The sequence below is a fragment of the Sturnira hondurensis genome, unplaced genomic scaffold, assembly GCF_014824575.4.
Source record: "Sturnira hondurensis isolate 20B ecotype Veracruz unplaced genomic scaffold, ASM1482457v3 Scaffold0022136, whole genome shotgun sequence".
NCBI lineage: Eukaryota > Metazoa > Chordata > Mammalia > Chiroptera > Phyllostomidae > Sturnira > Sturnira hondurensis.
In genome coordinates, this window is record NW_028094767.1 from 728,857 (window position 1) to 744,879 (window position 16,023).

Here is a 16,023-nt window from a genome sequence, read left to right on the forward strand (position 1 = left end):
CAGGAACCCTAACTGTTCAGTGTGCCAGGTTGAAAACTGTTCACCCACAATAACTACCATATAGGAAATCCATCATTTATTAACTGCACTCTCCTATGCCGACATCTGAGTTCTTTCTGACTTTTTCCCATAACACACTATTCTCCAAGAAGCATTTTTGCTGCTAAATCCTGGTATATAATTACTGCCAAATTGCCCTCCAGCATAGTTATTATACTAATTTACACCTCCAACATTCCATTTCTCCAAACCGTAACCAAGATGAGATACTATTGTACTTTAAAAGTTTTCATCATTTCATTTTCAATAATACCTTTTGGAACTCCATTCATTTTCTTCTTTTTATTATTATTTATTTTTTTATTTAATTCTTATTCAAGTACAGTTTTCTGTTTTATATTCCCAGCCCTGTCCCCCCAGTGCTCCCCATCCATTCATTTTCATTACTTCTTTTTCTTTTTTTTTTATTGAAACATTTTTTTTTAAATTCTTGTTCAAGCACAGTTTTCTGTCTTGTATTCCCAGCCCTGCCCCCGCCAGTGCTCCCCACCTCCCTCCCATTTCCGCCCTTCACCGTAGTTATTGTCCATGTGTCCTTTATACTTGTTCATGTTCATTACTTATTTTTCTAAAGCTGGCTTCTATTTCTTGATTTTTAAGAAATTAAAAATATATAAAGGACCAACTCACATTCTGTCACATATTTCACTATTTTTTCTTTATTTGCATTTACCTATCAAATTATGTTTATGATGTTTGATATACTGTTCTGTATCTTCTTTTGATCTAATATGTTCATCTCTTCATTTTACTACTGCTTGTGCTGAGATGTTTGGAAAGGTATCCTTCAAGATTATATTAAAACTATCAATCCATTTTTTTATCCACCTTATTGCTTATCATTTTTAATTTGTTATGCTTCCCTTCTTAACAACTAAGTATGTAAATTTCCTATTTTTATCTATATTCCTGTAATCCTGGAATTACAGGAATATATATGTAAACCATATATAATTATTACAGGTTTCTTAGTTTTAAAAAAGTTTTTACAAAAATAATATGCACATATTTCTGCATCTTGGTATTCACACTCAACAGTACCATGTAGAAATCCTAAATTACTGCTATAGCTCTAATTTTTATTGTCAGTGGCTGCATAACAGTCCATGACAGTCCATGGCTGTATCATAATTTCTTTATCAATTTCCATATTATTGAACAATGATTTAATACACAGCTGTATGCCAACAACCATGTTTATACATAAGTTTCTCTTACATACTGTGGAAGGAGGATTCCTTTGAAATTGACTCCAGGGAATTCATTAGTTGGTCACCCGGTACACATTTGAAATATTTCAATAGGTATGTTTACACTGCTTTCCCCAAAGATCAAGACAACTTTCTTTTCCATCAGCAAATTACAAAAGTGCTCTTCTCCTCAGATTCTTGCCAGCAGTATATATCAATTGATTTTGTATTAATTTTGAAAGCCTGTTTAGAATATGCTTATATTTCACTTTCCTTAATTTGTATTGCATTACTAATTTGTACTTTTCATGTGGTAGTTTATTATCTGTCTTTGACTACTTTTTTCATTTTTTTTCCTTCAACTTTGAAAAGTTCTTAATCCATTACATATGTTAACCCAGTGTATGTCATCTGCATTACAAATATTCCTTTCTAGCACTATAGTTTGTCTACTGAGATAATTTTTATCTTTTCTACCTGAACATTTTGAAAATTTTATATAGTAAAATATAATACAGTAGAACGATATATTTAAACACACCCAAGTTAAAAGGACTTCTCCCTGTCCCCAAATTATACAAGTATACTTGTTTATACTTACATTTTGATATAAGGTTCATACTGACTCTTCCTGCTGAACATTTTACACTTTAAACATCAATTTAATCGAATGTTCTTCCAAATAATCTTCCAAGTGGTAATTTAAGCCTTGCTTAATGAATTAATTTATCTTTTTCGATTAACATTGTCAAATTACCCTCTAAACTAATATTTGCATCCCAAAGGGGAGACATAATCTGAATAAATGCCAATAAAGGTGAAAGTACCTGATCTTTCATTCTTGCTTTTCTTGGCAACAGAACTCTATTTAACTCTGAATCTGCTGGCCTGCTTCTTAGTTCATGCTCTACTCTGCAGGTATTTTCATTTAGTGCTGCTTCCACTTTTCCAGTGGATGGTGCTGGGGAAGAACATGCTGAATCGGCAGGTTGAGGAGACACACTCTCTCTTCTGTTAGTCTTGTCATCGTCATCATCATCACTGGACAAGATGACTATAAAAAATAATACTTCATGTAGTTCATTTCTGGCATTATATACATTTATATTAAAAATGCAAACATATTACCAAAGTAGAGAATATACCAAATTTGGCATGAATCTCTTTCAGATCTGAGATTAATAAAAACAAATGAAGATACAAACCACACTATCTGATGAAAAGTTAAATTTAGAAAATAATTAGAAATAAAGAAAGCATATGATCTGGCATCTAGTTTTTTTAACATAGAGATACAAAATTGATTCTATAGTCCATTATTACCACACACAAAGAAGCATACACAAGTTAAATGTTTAATCAAAAGGTCTATCTCAAAGTTCCAAAAAAGCAAAAGTATAACCATAATCTGAATACAAACTGTTCACAAAATTGCATGCATTTTAAATGTATGTAAAGCTTCACATGATCACATACTTTTAATGATATAAAATTATGTGGTCATGTGACCACACTAGGAAACATTCCACATTTTTAGGAATCACTAAAATCATAACTGCTCCTTAGGAGAACTTGGACTAGCATCTAAGCTCAATCTTACTGAAAAATAAGCATGGACAAGAAAAGGCATTATGAAGGTAACTTACTCTTTACCTTTGTACTTACCAAATCTTATCAAACCCATCTCTATACCATGATTCCCCAGAGCCACCCACACTGCACATAAGTCAAATCCTAACTCTTTACTCTTCATTTAGTTTATAAATGTCCATAATCTGGCCCTTGCCTACTTCTCCAACTTTCTTATACTACTATATTTTTCCTCCTTTATACTCCAAACAAACTAGTCATTTATTCTATTACTCAAATACTTCAAGCTTGTTCCTGTCTGGATTGCAATTTCCCTAACTCCTTCTACCTTTGTCATCAAGTATTAGCTCAAATATCCCTTTTTGATTGACTACCTAATTTAAAGCAAGCACACGGGCACTTGATTATTCACATCAAGCGATTCAAAATTTGTTTTTGCCCTGCATGTTAACTTGCTCATTTGTTTCTCCCCACTACACATTAACTATGCCTTGTCCACTGCTACACAAGTCTAAAACAGTACCCGCCTGGCACAAGAAAACAAAACACAAAAATCGTCTGTTGAAAAATGCATAAATTTCTAGGAGCAATTTTCTTTTTTAGTAATCTACACATAAATGCTTAGTTAATATTTTGGGGGTAGTATATGTGTCCCTAATTGGTATCATCCCCAGCATCTTTTTCACTGTCTTTTTTATTCTGCTGTACAGTCTCAGAAGCAAATGCTTAAGGACTTAAAATGGATCTTTTTCAGAACTGGTATTTTATTGACAGAATACATAACAGTCCAGATTAGATGGTCTAAGCAGATTTACAAACATTTGTTAAATTAGGGTTTTGTTGGCCACATTCTCGCTATGTGCCTCATCTTTTCCTCTCTAAAACTGAGGAGAACGATGGTATCTATTTCAAAGGACTGTCGCAAGAACATAAGAGTATGTAAAAGGCTTTGCACACTGCCTAGTGTTCTGTCTACAATTATTTTTATGATGCTTCAGGTTCTGTATCTACTGTATTAAAAATTTATTTTTGAAGCCCCAATGCTGCAACAGGTAGACCTGTACTACTAGTTCTTGTTAACTTATTAATCTTAAATGATTGAGAGTTATGCTCAATGTCACCATATTTGCAAAGCAAATACAGAGTGTATGGTGGTATAAAGTTAAATGGTAATATAAAGTTAAAAAGTTGTTCATAGCTCCTTTAATTCTACATAAAATATAAAATATACTCTTATATTTAAAATTCTTCATCAGGGTCTGTTACAAACTGAACTGTGTCCCCTCAGAATTCTATGTTGAAGCCTTAAATCCCCAATGTGACTATATTTGGGAATGGAGCCTATCAGGAAGTAATAAAAAAGTTAAATGAGGTCAAAAGGTGAAGCCTGAATCTGATAGGACTGGTGACCTTATAAAAAGAGGAGATACTAGAGGTCTCTCTCCACACATGCACAAAAGAAAAGAAGAAAGGCCATGTGAGGACAAAGAAGAAAGGCAGCCCTCTTACAAGCCGAGAAGAGAGGCCTCAACAGACATACCAACCCAGGACACCCTGATCTTTAACTTCCAATCTCCAGAACTGTGAGAAAATAACTTTATGTTGTTTGAGCCACTCAGTCTGTGGTACTGTTATGGCAACCCAAGTACACTAATACAGGGTCTTTGTACTTATTATGCCAAACTTGTTCCATAAATATCAACACATCATCCTCTTTCCTTTTGGACTCTGCTCCAAAGTTGCTTTATCAAAGGTGCCTATTCTACCACCTATCTAAAATAGCACCCTTTCTGACATCTTATAATTATCAATCTGTATTTCCTGGACCTGCTTAATTTTTCTACACAGAATTTATGATACCTGAGACACTGAATATTTTATTATTTGACAACCCACAACACAAACTTCATAATAAACTATTTTAATAGAAATACAAACTTAAGAATGATTAAGAATATAAAGAAAACAGACTTTGGAACCAGAAAAAAACTTTTTCAGTAAGCTTTTATTTTTATTTACTGATTTTAGAGAAAGAGAGAGAGAAGGGGGTTAGAGACAGGCAGACATACAAACAGACATCGATTTGTTGTCCCACTTATTTATACATTCACTGGATGATTCTGGTATGTGCTCTAAACAGGGATCGAACCCACAACCTTGGCATATCAGGATGATGCTCTGCCCAACTACCAAGGCAGTGCTGAAAAAATGCTTTTAAAATCTACACTCCAACAGTCCACATGTATGTATTATTTATTCAATCTCCAAAAGCCAGGACTGCCTTAGTTATAAAATGGAATATATTAGCACCTACCTCACATGACTAAAAATTAAATAAACTAGTGTACAAAACTTTATCACAAAGCAGGGAATATAAGCACGCAATAAATGACAGCTTTTATTTTTTAAGGTTTTATTTATTTATTTGTAGAGAAAGGAGAAGGGAGGGAGAAGAGAAACATTGATATGTGAGAGAAACACCAACTGACTGCCTCTCACACACCCCCAACCACATACCTGGCCTGAAACCCAGGCATGTGCCCTAAGTGGGAATCAAACCAGCCACGGTTCGGTTTTTAGGATGACAGACAATCTACTGAGTCAAATCAGTCAGAGCTGATAACTTTTATTATTAATATGACAAATTCTTAAAATAGAACATATTTTTCTTATACTTACATGGGAAGTACTTAAGTTTTTAATTTTTTTGAGCACAAGGGAATAAATTTATGTTCTATGGTTTTAATTCATGGTTGATATGAATTAACTTTTCATAGTTAAGCTATGAAAAGTAAACTGCTTAATACACCTAAGGACCACATGAAGTTATTTCCTTGTATTATCAGCATACACGGTTGATGTAGACATGGTATTTACTTGATTCGTTACTTATCAACTTAGCCTTATTAACTTCTAGTTTCTAGCATAATGGTAACTTCCTCAGAATGTTACATTTCCTGTATGAAGTTTGGCTCTGAAACAGTAACTGCCTAGTAAGTGAGGGTTTTTTTTCTCCTACCTTACCATTAATAAAAACCTCACAATTAGAAAAGATCCAAATGATATTAATATTTAATACTGCACTGGTATAAAATATATCATAAAATACTCATCAAACAGCAACATTATCATAACATCATAATAGAGGTATAAGCTGCACAACCATTACAAAGCATCTCTTTTCAACTGTGTTTTAAGAACTAAGCTAATGTACTAGCATGGGCTAAGGTTTTTATATGAAACTGAATTAAAATAGAACTTGACAGTTCTGAGGTTTAAAAAAAAAGCTTAATTTTTATCCCCTTTATTTACCAGTTTTCAGAGTAATGACTAGGAACCTTAAGCAATTTCCAAAAGTAACCAATGGAGTGTTTCTTTTGGGCAAAATTAAGGGATATCATTATAAACTGATTGATTATAACATATTTGATATATTTCAAAAAATAGTAGTTAGGACTCTTTGTGACCCAAGTATTCCCATCATTAGTCAATGGGAGCTCTCTCATTTTAACTCCTGTGTCTTTCTGGCAGCTTCCATGCTTCCTAATATAACTAGATGATCTAGTTATATTGATCTATATTGATAGATATAGATGATAGATAGATATATTGATAGATATGAATGTGTTTATTCACACATTCATGCTCCAGACCTTGAGTTAGCAACTTCTGTGAAGAGCTCTGGATATTTTTAGTGGGACGTGATATTCAAAAATACAAATAGGGGAACTAGAGTTGTTTCTATACAAGTAAGGGGTGCTTACTGTTTCTAGGCATTTTCTGTGGGAAGAGCTAGGAAACATATTTTCTATCTAAGAGAGAATATACAATAAGTTCATATTAGCTATGATTTAAATGTAAAGTTGTAAGATATTGATCTCTTTCATTTTACTTTCATATCCTCCTTCTATAACATTGAAAATCTTGGTTTCTGGAGATAATAATGTAATCACTTATTTATCAATGTATTTAAAAATCCCAAAACCAGTGTTAATAACAATATCACTGAATATACTTAGGATTTCTTTGCAGTTCCATTTGACCTTAAAATATCTCATATGAGGATGCACAGCCACAATCTTGTTTTAATTTACATCCATTTGAAATAATTTTTCTGTGTGTTCAAGATACCGACTAGATATATAATGATGTTCACTTATTTCATTTCAATTTTGATTTTGTTTCTAAAAAGTTGCAATTTAGTTACCTGTTCAGGTAACTAAACAGTTGTTCTCAGTTGGTTAGAACATCATCCTGATATGCCAAGGCTGCAGGTTCAATCTCTGGTCAGGGCACATACAACAAATGCATAAATAAGTAGAAAAACAAACTGACGTTTCTCTTTTTAAAATAAATCAATAATTTTTTTAAAAAAACTAAAAATAAATCAAACTAAAAACTTGTAATTTAATTTTCTTTTATAATCATATGAAACATTTGTATGGTTCTAAAGTCTGATCTATAAAACACGTGTATTTGGAGACAGCTAGCCTCTATCTCTAATTCTCATACTGTTCTCCCTCGTTCCAACCATTTTTAAAATCAGTTTCTGATATATCTTTCCACTAAAAAAAACCCCCTAGATTCTTCTCTCGCCTTTCATAAAGGGTAGCATAATATACACTGATATTCATTTGGTTAACAGATCTTGGAAATCACTTAAACAATACTAAATCATAACTTTCTCTTCTTTTACAACTACATGTACTATAGTTTATTCAACCAGTCCCTATTTCCAATCTTTTGCTACTTATTATAATAGGACTGCGTTCCATATACACACACACACTTGTGTCTAAAGATAGGAAAAAAGATTTAAGGGAAAAACAACATGGTAATAAGTAAATTAATTTTTAGAGTCCTTTCTACCTGTAAAATATTTTATTGGGCTATGCTAGACACTTTATATGTTATTTTATTTACTGTTTCAAAAATACTGTCAATGAGAAAACAAATCCTTATTTACAGATCAGAGAGATTAAATTAACCAGATTAAATTTACGAAGTTGGGCATAACGGGACATGACCTAGGACTGGGGCCATGTTCTGTGCTTTTGTTGTTTATGAAAGAAAGGGTGAGAATACAGACAGTTTTAATCATCTATCCAAAAAATGTTACAGAACTGACACAAGTAGATAGAAATCAAAATTGCACTTCTCAAACATATTCATGCTCACTTCAAAATATATGTGAAAAATACTGGACTCACATTAAGTAATACCAAAGGAGTAAACCACTTACTTGGATCATTTAGTTCTGACAGGCTTGTTTTCTTTTCTTTCAGGTTTGTGATTTTGGCTCCTTTTGCCTTAGGTAAAACAACTTTCCCATTAGTCTGTAAGTAATTCTGTCTACTATCATCACAGTTCACAATAATATCAATTGGGACCTTTCCCGCACTGTTTCCATAAAACTTCTTGACTGTTATGTTTTGTGATTTCTGTCCTCCAGAATTTTGACGATTTGACATTTTTAATAATGGTCCAGTTGATTCATTCAAAGTTACAGCTTGTCTGCAATTTCTTTGCAAATCCTTAGGAAAAAGAATACCACAACTTTGTCATTTGGTCTGAATGTCTTTTACTTTTCTACATTTTGGACAACATTTACACTGTTCGGAAAGCTTAAGTTCCAAAAAAATAAAAGACTTTGGCATTTTATTTCAACATCAAATAACAAACAAATACAAAAATCTCAAAATTAACTCTTTCCCTCCCCATCATCATCACCATGACTACCCACAAAAAAATCTGGAAAATGTCATATCAGTTAGGATTTAGTATCAGAATTCTGAAGAAATTTTGAGATCTTCTAGTGCAACAGTCTCTATACAACTCAAGGGCTACCTAAAGATTTTCAAAAGCATACATTGAATAAATAATCTTAAAGGAATCAGTATCTACACTCTTAGTTTCTACATATAACCTTCCCAAAAGCCAATATGATTAAGCGTCTGATGTCAGGGCATCTCCTGCCACAACCACTCTTCTTCACCTGAAAGAAAGCACGAAAGCAAGCAAGAAAGAAAAGAACTCTGCCCTTCTAGCGTGGTTCAGTTGGTTGGAGCATCGTCCCACACACCAAAAGGTTGTGGGTTTGAAAACTGGTTGAGACACATACAGGAAGCAACCACTGTTTTCCTTTCATATCAGTATCTGTATCTGTCTGTCTCTCTACCTCTGTCTCTGTCTCTCTCTCACATCCATAAACATCCTTGGGTGAGGATTAAAAACAAAGAAAGAGCCCTGCCCAGTGTGAGTCAGTTGGTTGGGCACCATATCACAAAGCAAAAGGTCACTGGTTCAATTCCAGTGACCTTTCAGGGCACATGCCTGGTTTGTGGGTTCCGTCCCCAGCAAGTATTTGATGTTTCTCTCTCACATGGGTGTTTCTCTCCCTCTCTTTCTCCCTCCCTTTCCCTCTCTCTAAAATAGCAAATAAGTAAAATCTTTATTTTTTTCAAATATTTTTAGATTTTATTTATTTTTAGAGAGAGCGGAAGGTAGAGAAACATCCATGTGTGAGAGATACATAGATCAGTTGCCTCTCACACGCCCCCAACCAGGGACCCAGCCCATAACACAGATATGTGCCCTGATTGGGAATCAACAGGTGACCCCACTGTTTGCAGGCTGGCACTCAATTCACTGAGCCACACTAGCCAGAGCAGTAAGTAAAATCTTAAAAAAAAACACACTAAAGGATAATTTTAAATGTTGAAAAAATGTTTAATGTTGAAAAAAAAGAATGAATTAATTGTAAGTTTTGGTTAACAAAAACTCTGCAAGACACCTGCTGGAATTCTAACACAGTGCTTCCAAAATATTCTAATAAAGGCCTAATCTACGTTACAGTTTTGAGATTAAAAAATGGTTTTTTTGACAGTAGAGTATCATGCAATTTGGGGCATATAATTTAGAAAAAGTTCAAGGAATTAAGTGACAACTACTATAATATAATTCTTTCCATGGTCATGTATTTATTTATGTGAACAAGATTCCTCAGCATTTTTTTCTAGAAGAAGAAATGTAGGAATAGATGTTGAGTCTCAGTATATAACATATTTATCCATAGACACATGAAATAATTAAGAATAAGTCAATATCTCTAATTAAAAGATGCATTTCAAATAACTTTATGTCAAGTAATTACTTATCAAACTCTGCAACAATATAGTTTTAATCTATTAATAATTATTGTTGTATGTTATATATTATATAGTGTATTCCTTTTTAAAACTCAAGTATAACTGATATACAATATTATATTAGTTTTGGGTGTACAATATAGTGATTCGACACTTAGATACCTTACAGTGCAATCACCACACTAAGTCTAGTAATCATCTGTTACTGTGCAATCACAGTATTATTGATTATATTCCCCTTCACCTTTTTCACCCATCTCTTGTTCCCCTCCCCCCCACTCTGGTAACTATCTGTTTAATCTGTTTCTAAGAATCTGCTTTTCTTTTTAATAAATAAAATAATCTAAAATAAAAATTTTAATACTTCAAGCTTCATATCACAGAAAATTAAGTGAATAAATATTTGTTGTGACAATGCAAATGACAGAATGACATGGTAATTATTAAGGCTTATTGTATTTGGATTCTACCAGATACACACATGAGAAGGGAGATCTAACCATTTTATTTTAAAGTTACTTCTTTCACTGTGTTAGCTATTACTTCCTGTGAGACCATTTAAACTTTAGGTGAAAAATGTTCAAAGTAAACTTAAAAATTCATAAGAATACATAGTTGTTTAAAATTCTTTTAAATCTGTTGACAGGAGTTTTCAAGTATTTGCAAGAGTACTAAATGGGGATAGCTATAAAATATTACATCTCTATATATAAATATCAAAATTCTTTTAACTGAATGTTTAAGTTCTAATACATTTTTCTACGTGAATTTATAATTCAAAAGTATATGCAAAGCACACAAGCAAAAAAGTCTAAGGACCACTGTTCTAGTCTGGTCCCCTTTTTTAAGTGTGAAAAAACGACAAAAAAATTGTTTACCTTGTCTAACATGACCAATACAAAGCTCTTCTCTTATACCATGTTACCTATTCCAGGATCTACCCTAGATAACAAAACAATGAAAACCTAGTTGCAAACACACAAAAAAAGAACTTAGTAAAACACCAACTCATTGTCACAGCATATTTAGGTTATTAAAAAAAAAAGATATCTCTTTCTCTGACAGTACACAGGAGAACTCTTCTTATGCTATTTGTGAAATATAGGTATAAGGAAATTAATCTTATAATATCACATTCAATAGCATCCTATGTATTTTGAATGCACAGATAACAGCTAAACTAAGCAAACAACTGGTTCGACACAAATAGGGTACAAATGGTCTCACTCTCATATTTAGCCTTTTGCCAAAAGAAAGAGAGAACATTATATTTAAATGAAATACAACAATGCAAATTCATAACCATTTTATGTTAAGCATAATTTCTTCTGGAAAACAAAGATCCATGAAAGACTTATAAAATACATCCAAATTATATATCACATACTATTTACCAGTCTCTAAGCATAAATACGAGGTGTCTGTTCAGAAAAAGTCCAGCCACTGTTAACAATGCCAGAATGGTTTGCACCACTTCACTGTACTAGTCAGTGGGGGTGACAGCCACTGTTGAGTAAGCATGTGTATTGTGTGGCCATCACATTCAAAATGACTGAATGAGTAGAGCCAACAACTCTATCCAATTTTGCATTAAGCTTGAACATTCTTCGGTGAGAACTATTCAGATGATTCAGAAGGCCACAGCTATGGGCACTGATGGTTGGCAGCTTCATCACAACATGCCTGCTCACGCATCACATCTCATGCAGAGGTTTTGAGGAAACATCAAATCACCCAGGTGACTCAGCCCCCCCCCCTACAGCCCAGATTTGGTGCCCTGTGACTTCTGCCTTTTCCCCAAACTAAAATCACCTTTGAAAGGAAAGAGCTTTCAGACTTGTTGATGAGATTCAAGAAAATGTGATGGGGCAGCTGATGACAACTGGGAGAACTGTGTGAGGTCCCAAAGTGTCTACTTTGAAGGGGACTGAGGCATCATTCTTTCATCTTGTATATTCTTCAATAAATATCTGTTTTTCCTATTATATGGCTGGATATCTCCTGGACAGACCTTGTATTAACCAAGGTAAAAGTATCAGTAATGTGAAAAATCAACATTGCATGCCTCTTGACATAATATAATAGTAAGATTATAGAAACACAGCTGAGGATTCTTGAAAAATGTATAAATCATTAAGAAACATGAGACAAACCCAGCTCGAGGTTCAAAGTAAGTGATCTATACTCCTCACAAATACTTAATATTCTCACACATACTTCTCACAAATATCAAGGTTATGAAAGACAAGAAAAGACTAATGATCATGGCAATTAAATGTAACATCTAATCCTAAACAGGATCCTGCATTAATAAAGAACATCAGGTAATACCTGAATGGACTGCATGAATTATATGGCAATTTTGAATCATTGTTAATTTTTAAATTTTGACAGTTGTAATCTGGTTACATAGAAAAATGTCCTTTTACAGTTTTCATTTTTTTAAAGAAAAAGCACACTAAAATATTAGCTGTAAATAAGCTAATATTTACTAGCTTCATGGTAGGAAACACCATGCCCGTTTCTTATACTCAAATGGTGCAGAACAATACACAGACATGTATGTAGCAAGAGAGAAGAAAAGAAGGCAGAGAGAGAGAGAACAACAAAGCAAATGTGCAAAACTGAGGAATCAAATAAAAGGATATGCGAATACCCTTTCTGTTTTGTTCTGTTGGTTTGTTTTTTAGTTTACTGTAAATCGAAAATTACTTCAAGAAAATTTTGGTTGACAGTAGTTATTTGCAATACGTTGCGAGAGAGGCACTAAAATATACATTCCTTTTAGAAAAAGACATATTCTAGATCTTGAATAGTTAAAAATGGCCTAGTGAAGGCAGAACAGCTTGCCTAAATAGTCAGGTTCTCTTCGAGTCTTATGAGAAAAGGTCACTTAAAATTCAGTAAGTACTAAAAATACCACCTGGCTGACAATAAAAAATAATTTCTCTACCCACCTCTAAATTGGTTAAACATTTTTTTGAGGCAGGAGACAGAGGAGATGTAGACTGATATGTACTGTGACGTTTCTGTGATACTTTCCTCTTAATTTCAGACTCCGAGTATGAGTGAGACTCTTCTGTTTTCTTCATTATACGATCTAAAGGAAGAAGACAAAAACAAAAGTACTAAAATTAAATTTGATACATTCCTCATGATCCTTGTTATGAAAAAATACTAATTTATATCATCAAATTTTTTTAGTTACATTAATGTTTCAACACGTACAATAAAGAATAACCAGAACTTTTAAGTCAAGACAATTGCATGATACAATATTACAACATAGTTTAACAAAACATAATTATGAAGCTATAACCCCAGTTAATATTTGGATCTTGAATTTAACTAAAGTGCTAATATAATAATTTCAAACTGTAATCAACGGAATGTGTAACCATTTCAGGATGATTTCATTCACAATAAATTCTAAATATTTCTATTATACATAGGAATATTCTAAAGCCAGTGTCATACCTTTATTTCTACCTATCATACAACTACTCAAAATCCTTTACAAATGTAACAGATAAAACTACACACTTACCAACACCTTGGGGCCGACCTAACCTTACAGGATTACTTTCAAATTTTTGGACATGAGGTGGGTATTCTTTCCTATAAAAGGAAATTTATACAGCTTTATTCTAACAGAAAAAAATATTATTCAAAATGAAAAAAATTAGAAGCAGAGCATAACGTCTTTGCTATATAAAAATGACACTATAAAATAATAAAACTATATTACACAAATATACTAAAACTTATTAAAACATTGTAAGAATCCTAAAGACAGTGACTATTTTTTACCTAGACTGTCAATCTATCAGAGCCCATAGAAGGCATCCAAATAGGTCTCTTTTCAAAGTAGTCACTTTAGAAAGTTACACATTTATTCCCCAAATGCACAAAACATAAAAATTTTTCTTTTGGAATTTCCTTCATAATCGGTTTATAAAAACAGTATTACAAAATAACTTGTAATACTTAACTGATACACATTTGTTGGGTAAAAATATCTCTGTACTCAATAATACTCAATTTTTCTAGTTTTGTTGTACATACTTCTAGTTGACTAAAAGCAAATGAATAAATAAAAGAATACACGGTGAATAAAATATTGGCCTTGAGGAGAATTCCAAATTCATTACAAACGGTGTTATGTATAAAACCAGCAATCATAAAGCCCTGGCTGGTGTAGCTCAGTGGATTGAACACGGGCCTGCGAACCAGATGATCGCGGTTCCATTCCCAGTCAGGGCACATGCCTGGGTTGCAGGCCAGTTCCCAGGAAGGGACACATGAAAGGCAACCATACATTGATATTTCTCTCCCTCTCTCCTTCCCCTCTAAAAATAAATGAATAAAAAATAAATAAATAAATAAATAATTTTTAAAGAGCCAGCAATCATGAAGCAAGTATTTTTGTCTTGTAATATTACTATATTGGGAATATATTATATTTTAATATAGTAATTACATTATCAGGCTTCATATATAATTGATTTTCAGAAATTTGAACACAATCTTTAGTAAATATGGGTCCTAAAATTAACCATTTAAGTCCAAATATACACTAATTTGAGGGGAAAGCAAAAAACCTATAGCTAATTGTGGGATAGAAGCACTAAAGGAGATTTGCAAAATGCAATAGACTAGAAAGCTATAGTAGCTAGATACTATCTGTCCTACAGAAAAGCTTCTAAAAACATTCCAATTTTATTTAACCAGGGAATTAAAAATACAAAGTTATTTTATTATTTGTAAATCCATTCACACTTGTGATTGATACCAAATTAATTAAACAAAAACTCTAAAGGAAGTTTCCTATAAAGATTTAACACTGAATTTTAAAGGTCAAACCATCCAAATTGAGAATAAAATAGGAAAATGGCACAAGAAAGAAAATAGGAAAAGTAGTGATAGTGAATTTGTAATAGCAGTTAGCAATTAGTGAGCGTCATGTGCCAGGTACTGTTCTAAGTGCTTTCCTTCCATTAACTGTCTTAATTCTCACAATAATCTTATCAAGCATGTACTATTACTTGCACTTTATAAATGAGGCAACTGAGGCACAATAAGGTTGATTAACTTGCCCAAGATCACACAACTACTAAATAACAATGCCAGAATTTGAATCCTGCTCTACTGCATTAATATTGATAAGTAATGGTGTTTTCATCGTTACAGAACATCATTTGATACAACTGGGCAATTTCCACCCTGCCAAAATTTTAATATGAGTGAGAATATGAGATATGAAGATGAGAAAATACATTAGAGATAATAGTACTACTAGTGCTGTGATAAAGGTAGGTTTTTCAGCTCCTAACTACAATTTAGCTAAAAATAAAACGTATTATTTTTATATTCTATACACTTTCACACTAAAGAGAAGATAATATCCTCTAAATCATGTAACTAACTTTTTATCTCTAATTTTCATAACTGTACACTCTGGAAAAGTAAAGATACCAAATTTAAAATGCAACAGAAGCAGTAATTCTGAAGTAGAGTATGATGATACTATTACAGTTAACTCCAAAATCTCTACGCATTGTATATTTTTTAAAATAGTGGACAATGTAAACAGATATTCTTAAATACCAAGGATTATCAACAATGTAAGTTAGAGTGACCGAAGGAAAAAAACCTGAAAATACAGATATGCTGCAGAATGCTGTAAGCACAGCTTTGTTCAGTAGCAACTGACATAAATGATCTGAGACAATAAATCATAAATGTGCATGGATTGATGAAAATGCTGCATTAATACACTGTGTTCTTCGCAATTTGATCAAGTGCACTGAGTCCTGCATAGGAAAACGAAGAATACACTAAATACATCATGTAATATCCATGACCTTATCATGTACTATAATTTATTGTTAATAAACTATTATTTATATTTGCTAACATACCAGACATTATGGCCACTCTATATCCAATATTTGCTTCATGTTACCCTATACAAAGAGGACAAATTAAGTTTTGTTTTAAAAAAATGTAATATAATAAATAAATTACAGAAATAA

The 16,023-nt window shown here is 32.7% G+C and overlaps 1 protein-coding gene across 5 annotated transcripts in view; it reads right to left on the minus strand.

The window, feature by feature from the left end:
- SENP6 (SUMO specific peptidase 6) overlaps nt 1–16,023 on the minus strand; it is a 115,718-nt gene that overhangs the window by 36,358 nt on the left and 63,337 nt on the right. For all 5 annotated transcript variants that reach the window (XM_037034358.1, XM_037034360.1, XM_037034359.1 and 2 more), the window contains 4 exons: nt 13,536–13,606; nt 12,946–13,088; nt 8,083–8,374; nt 2,078–2,304 (listed from right to left, as the gene is read on the minus strand). In XM_037034358.1, the coding sequence (XP_036890253.1) occupies nt 2,078–2,304; nt 8,083–8,374; nt 12,946–13,088; nt 13,536–13,606 (733 nt within the window). The remainder of the gene's footprint in view (nt 1–2,077; nt 2,305–8,082; nt 8,375–12,945; nt 13,089–13,535; nt 13,607–16,023) is intronic.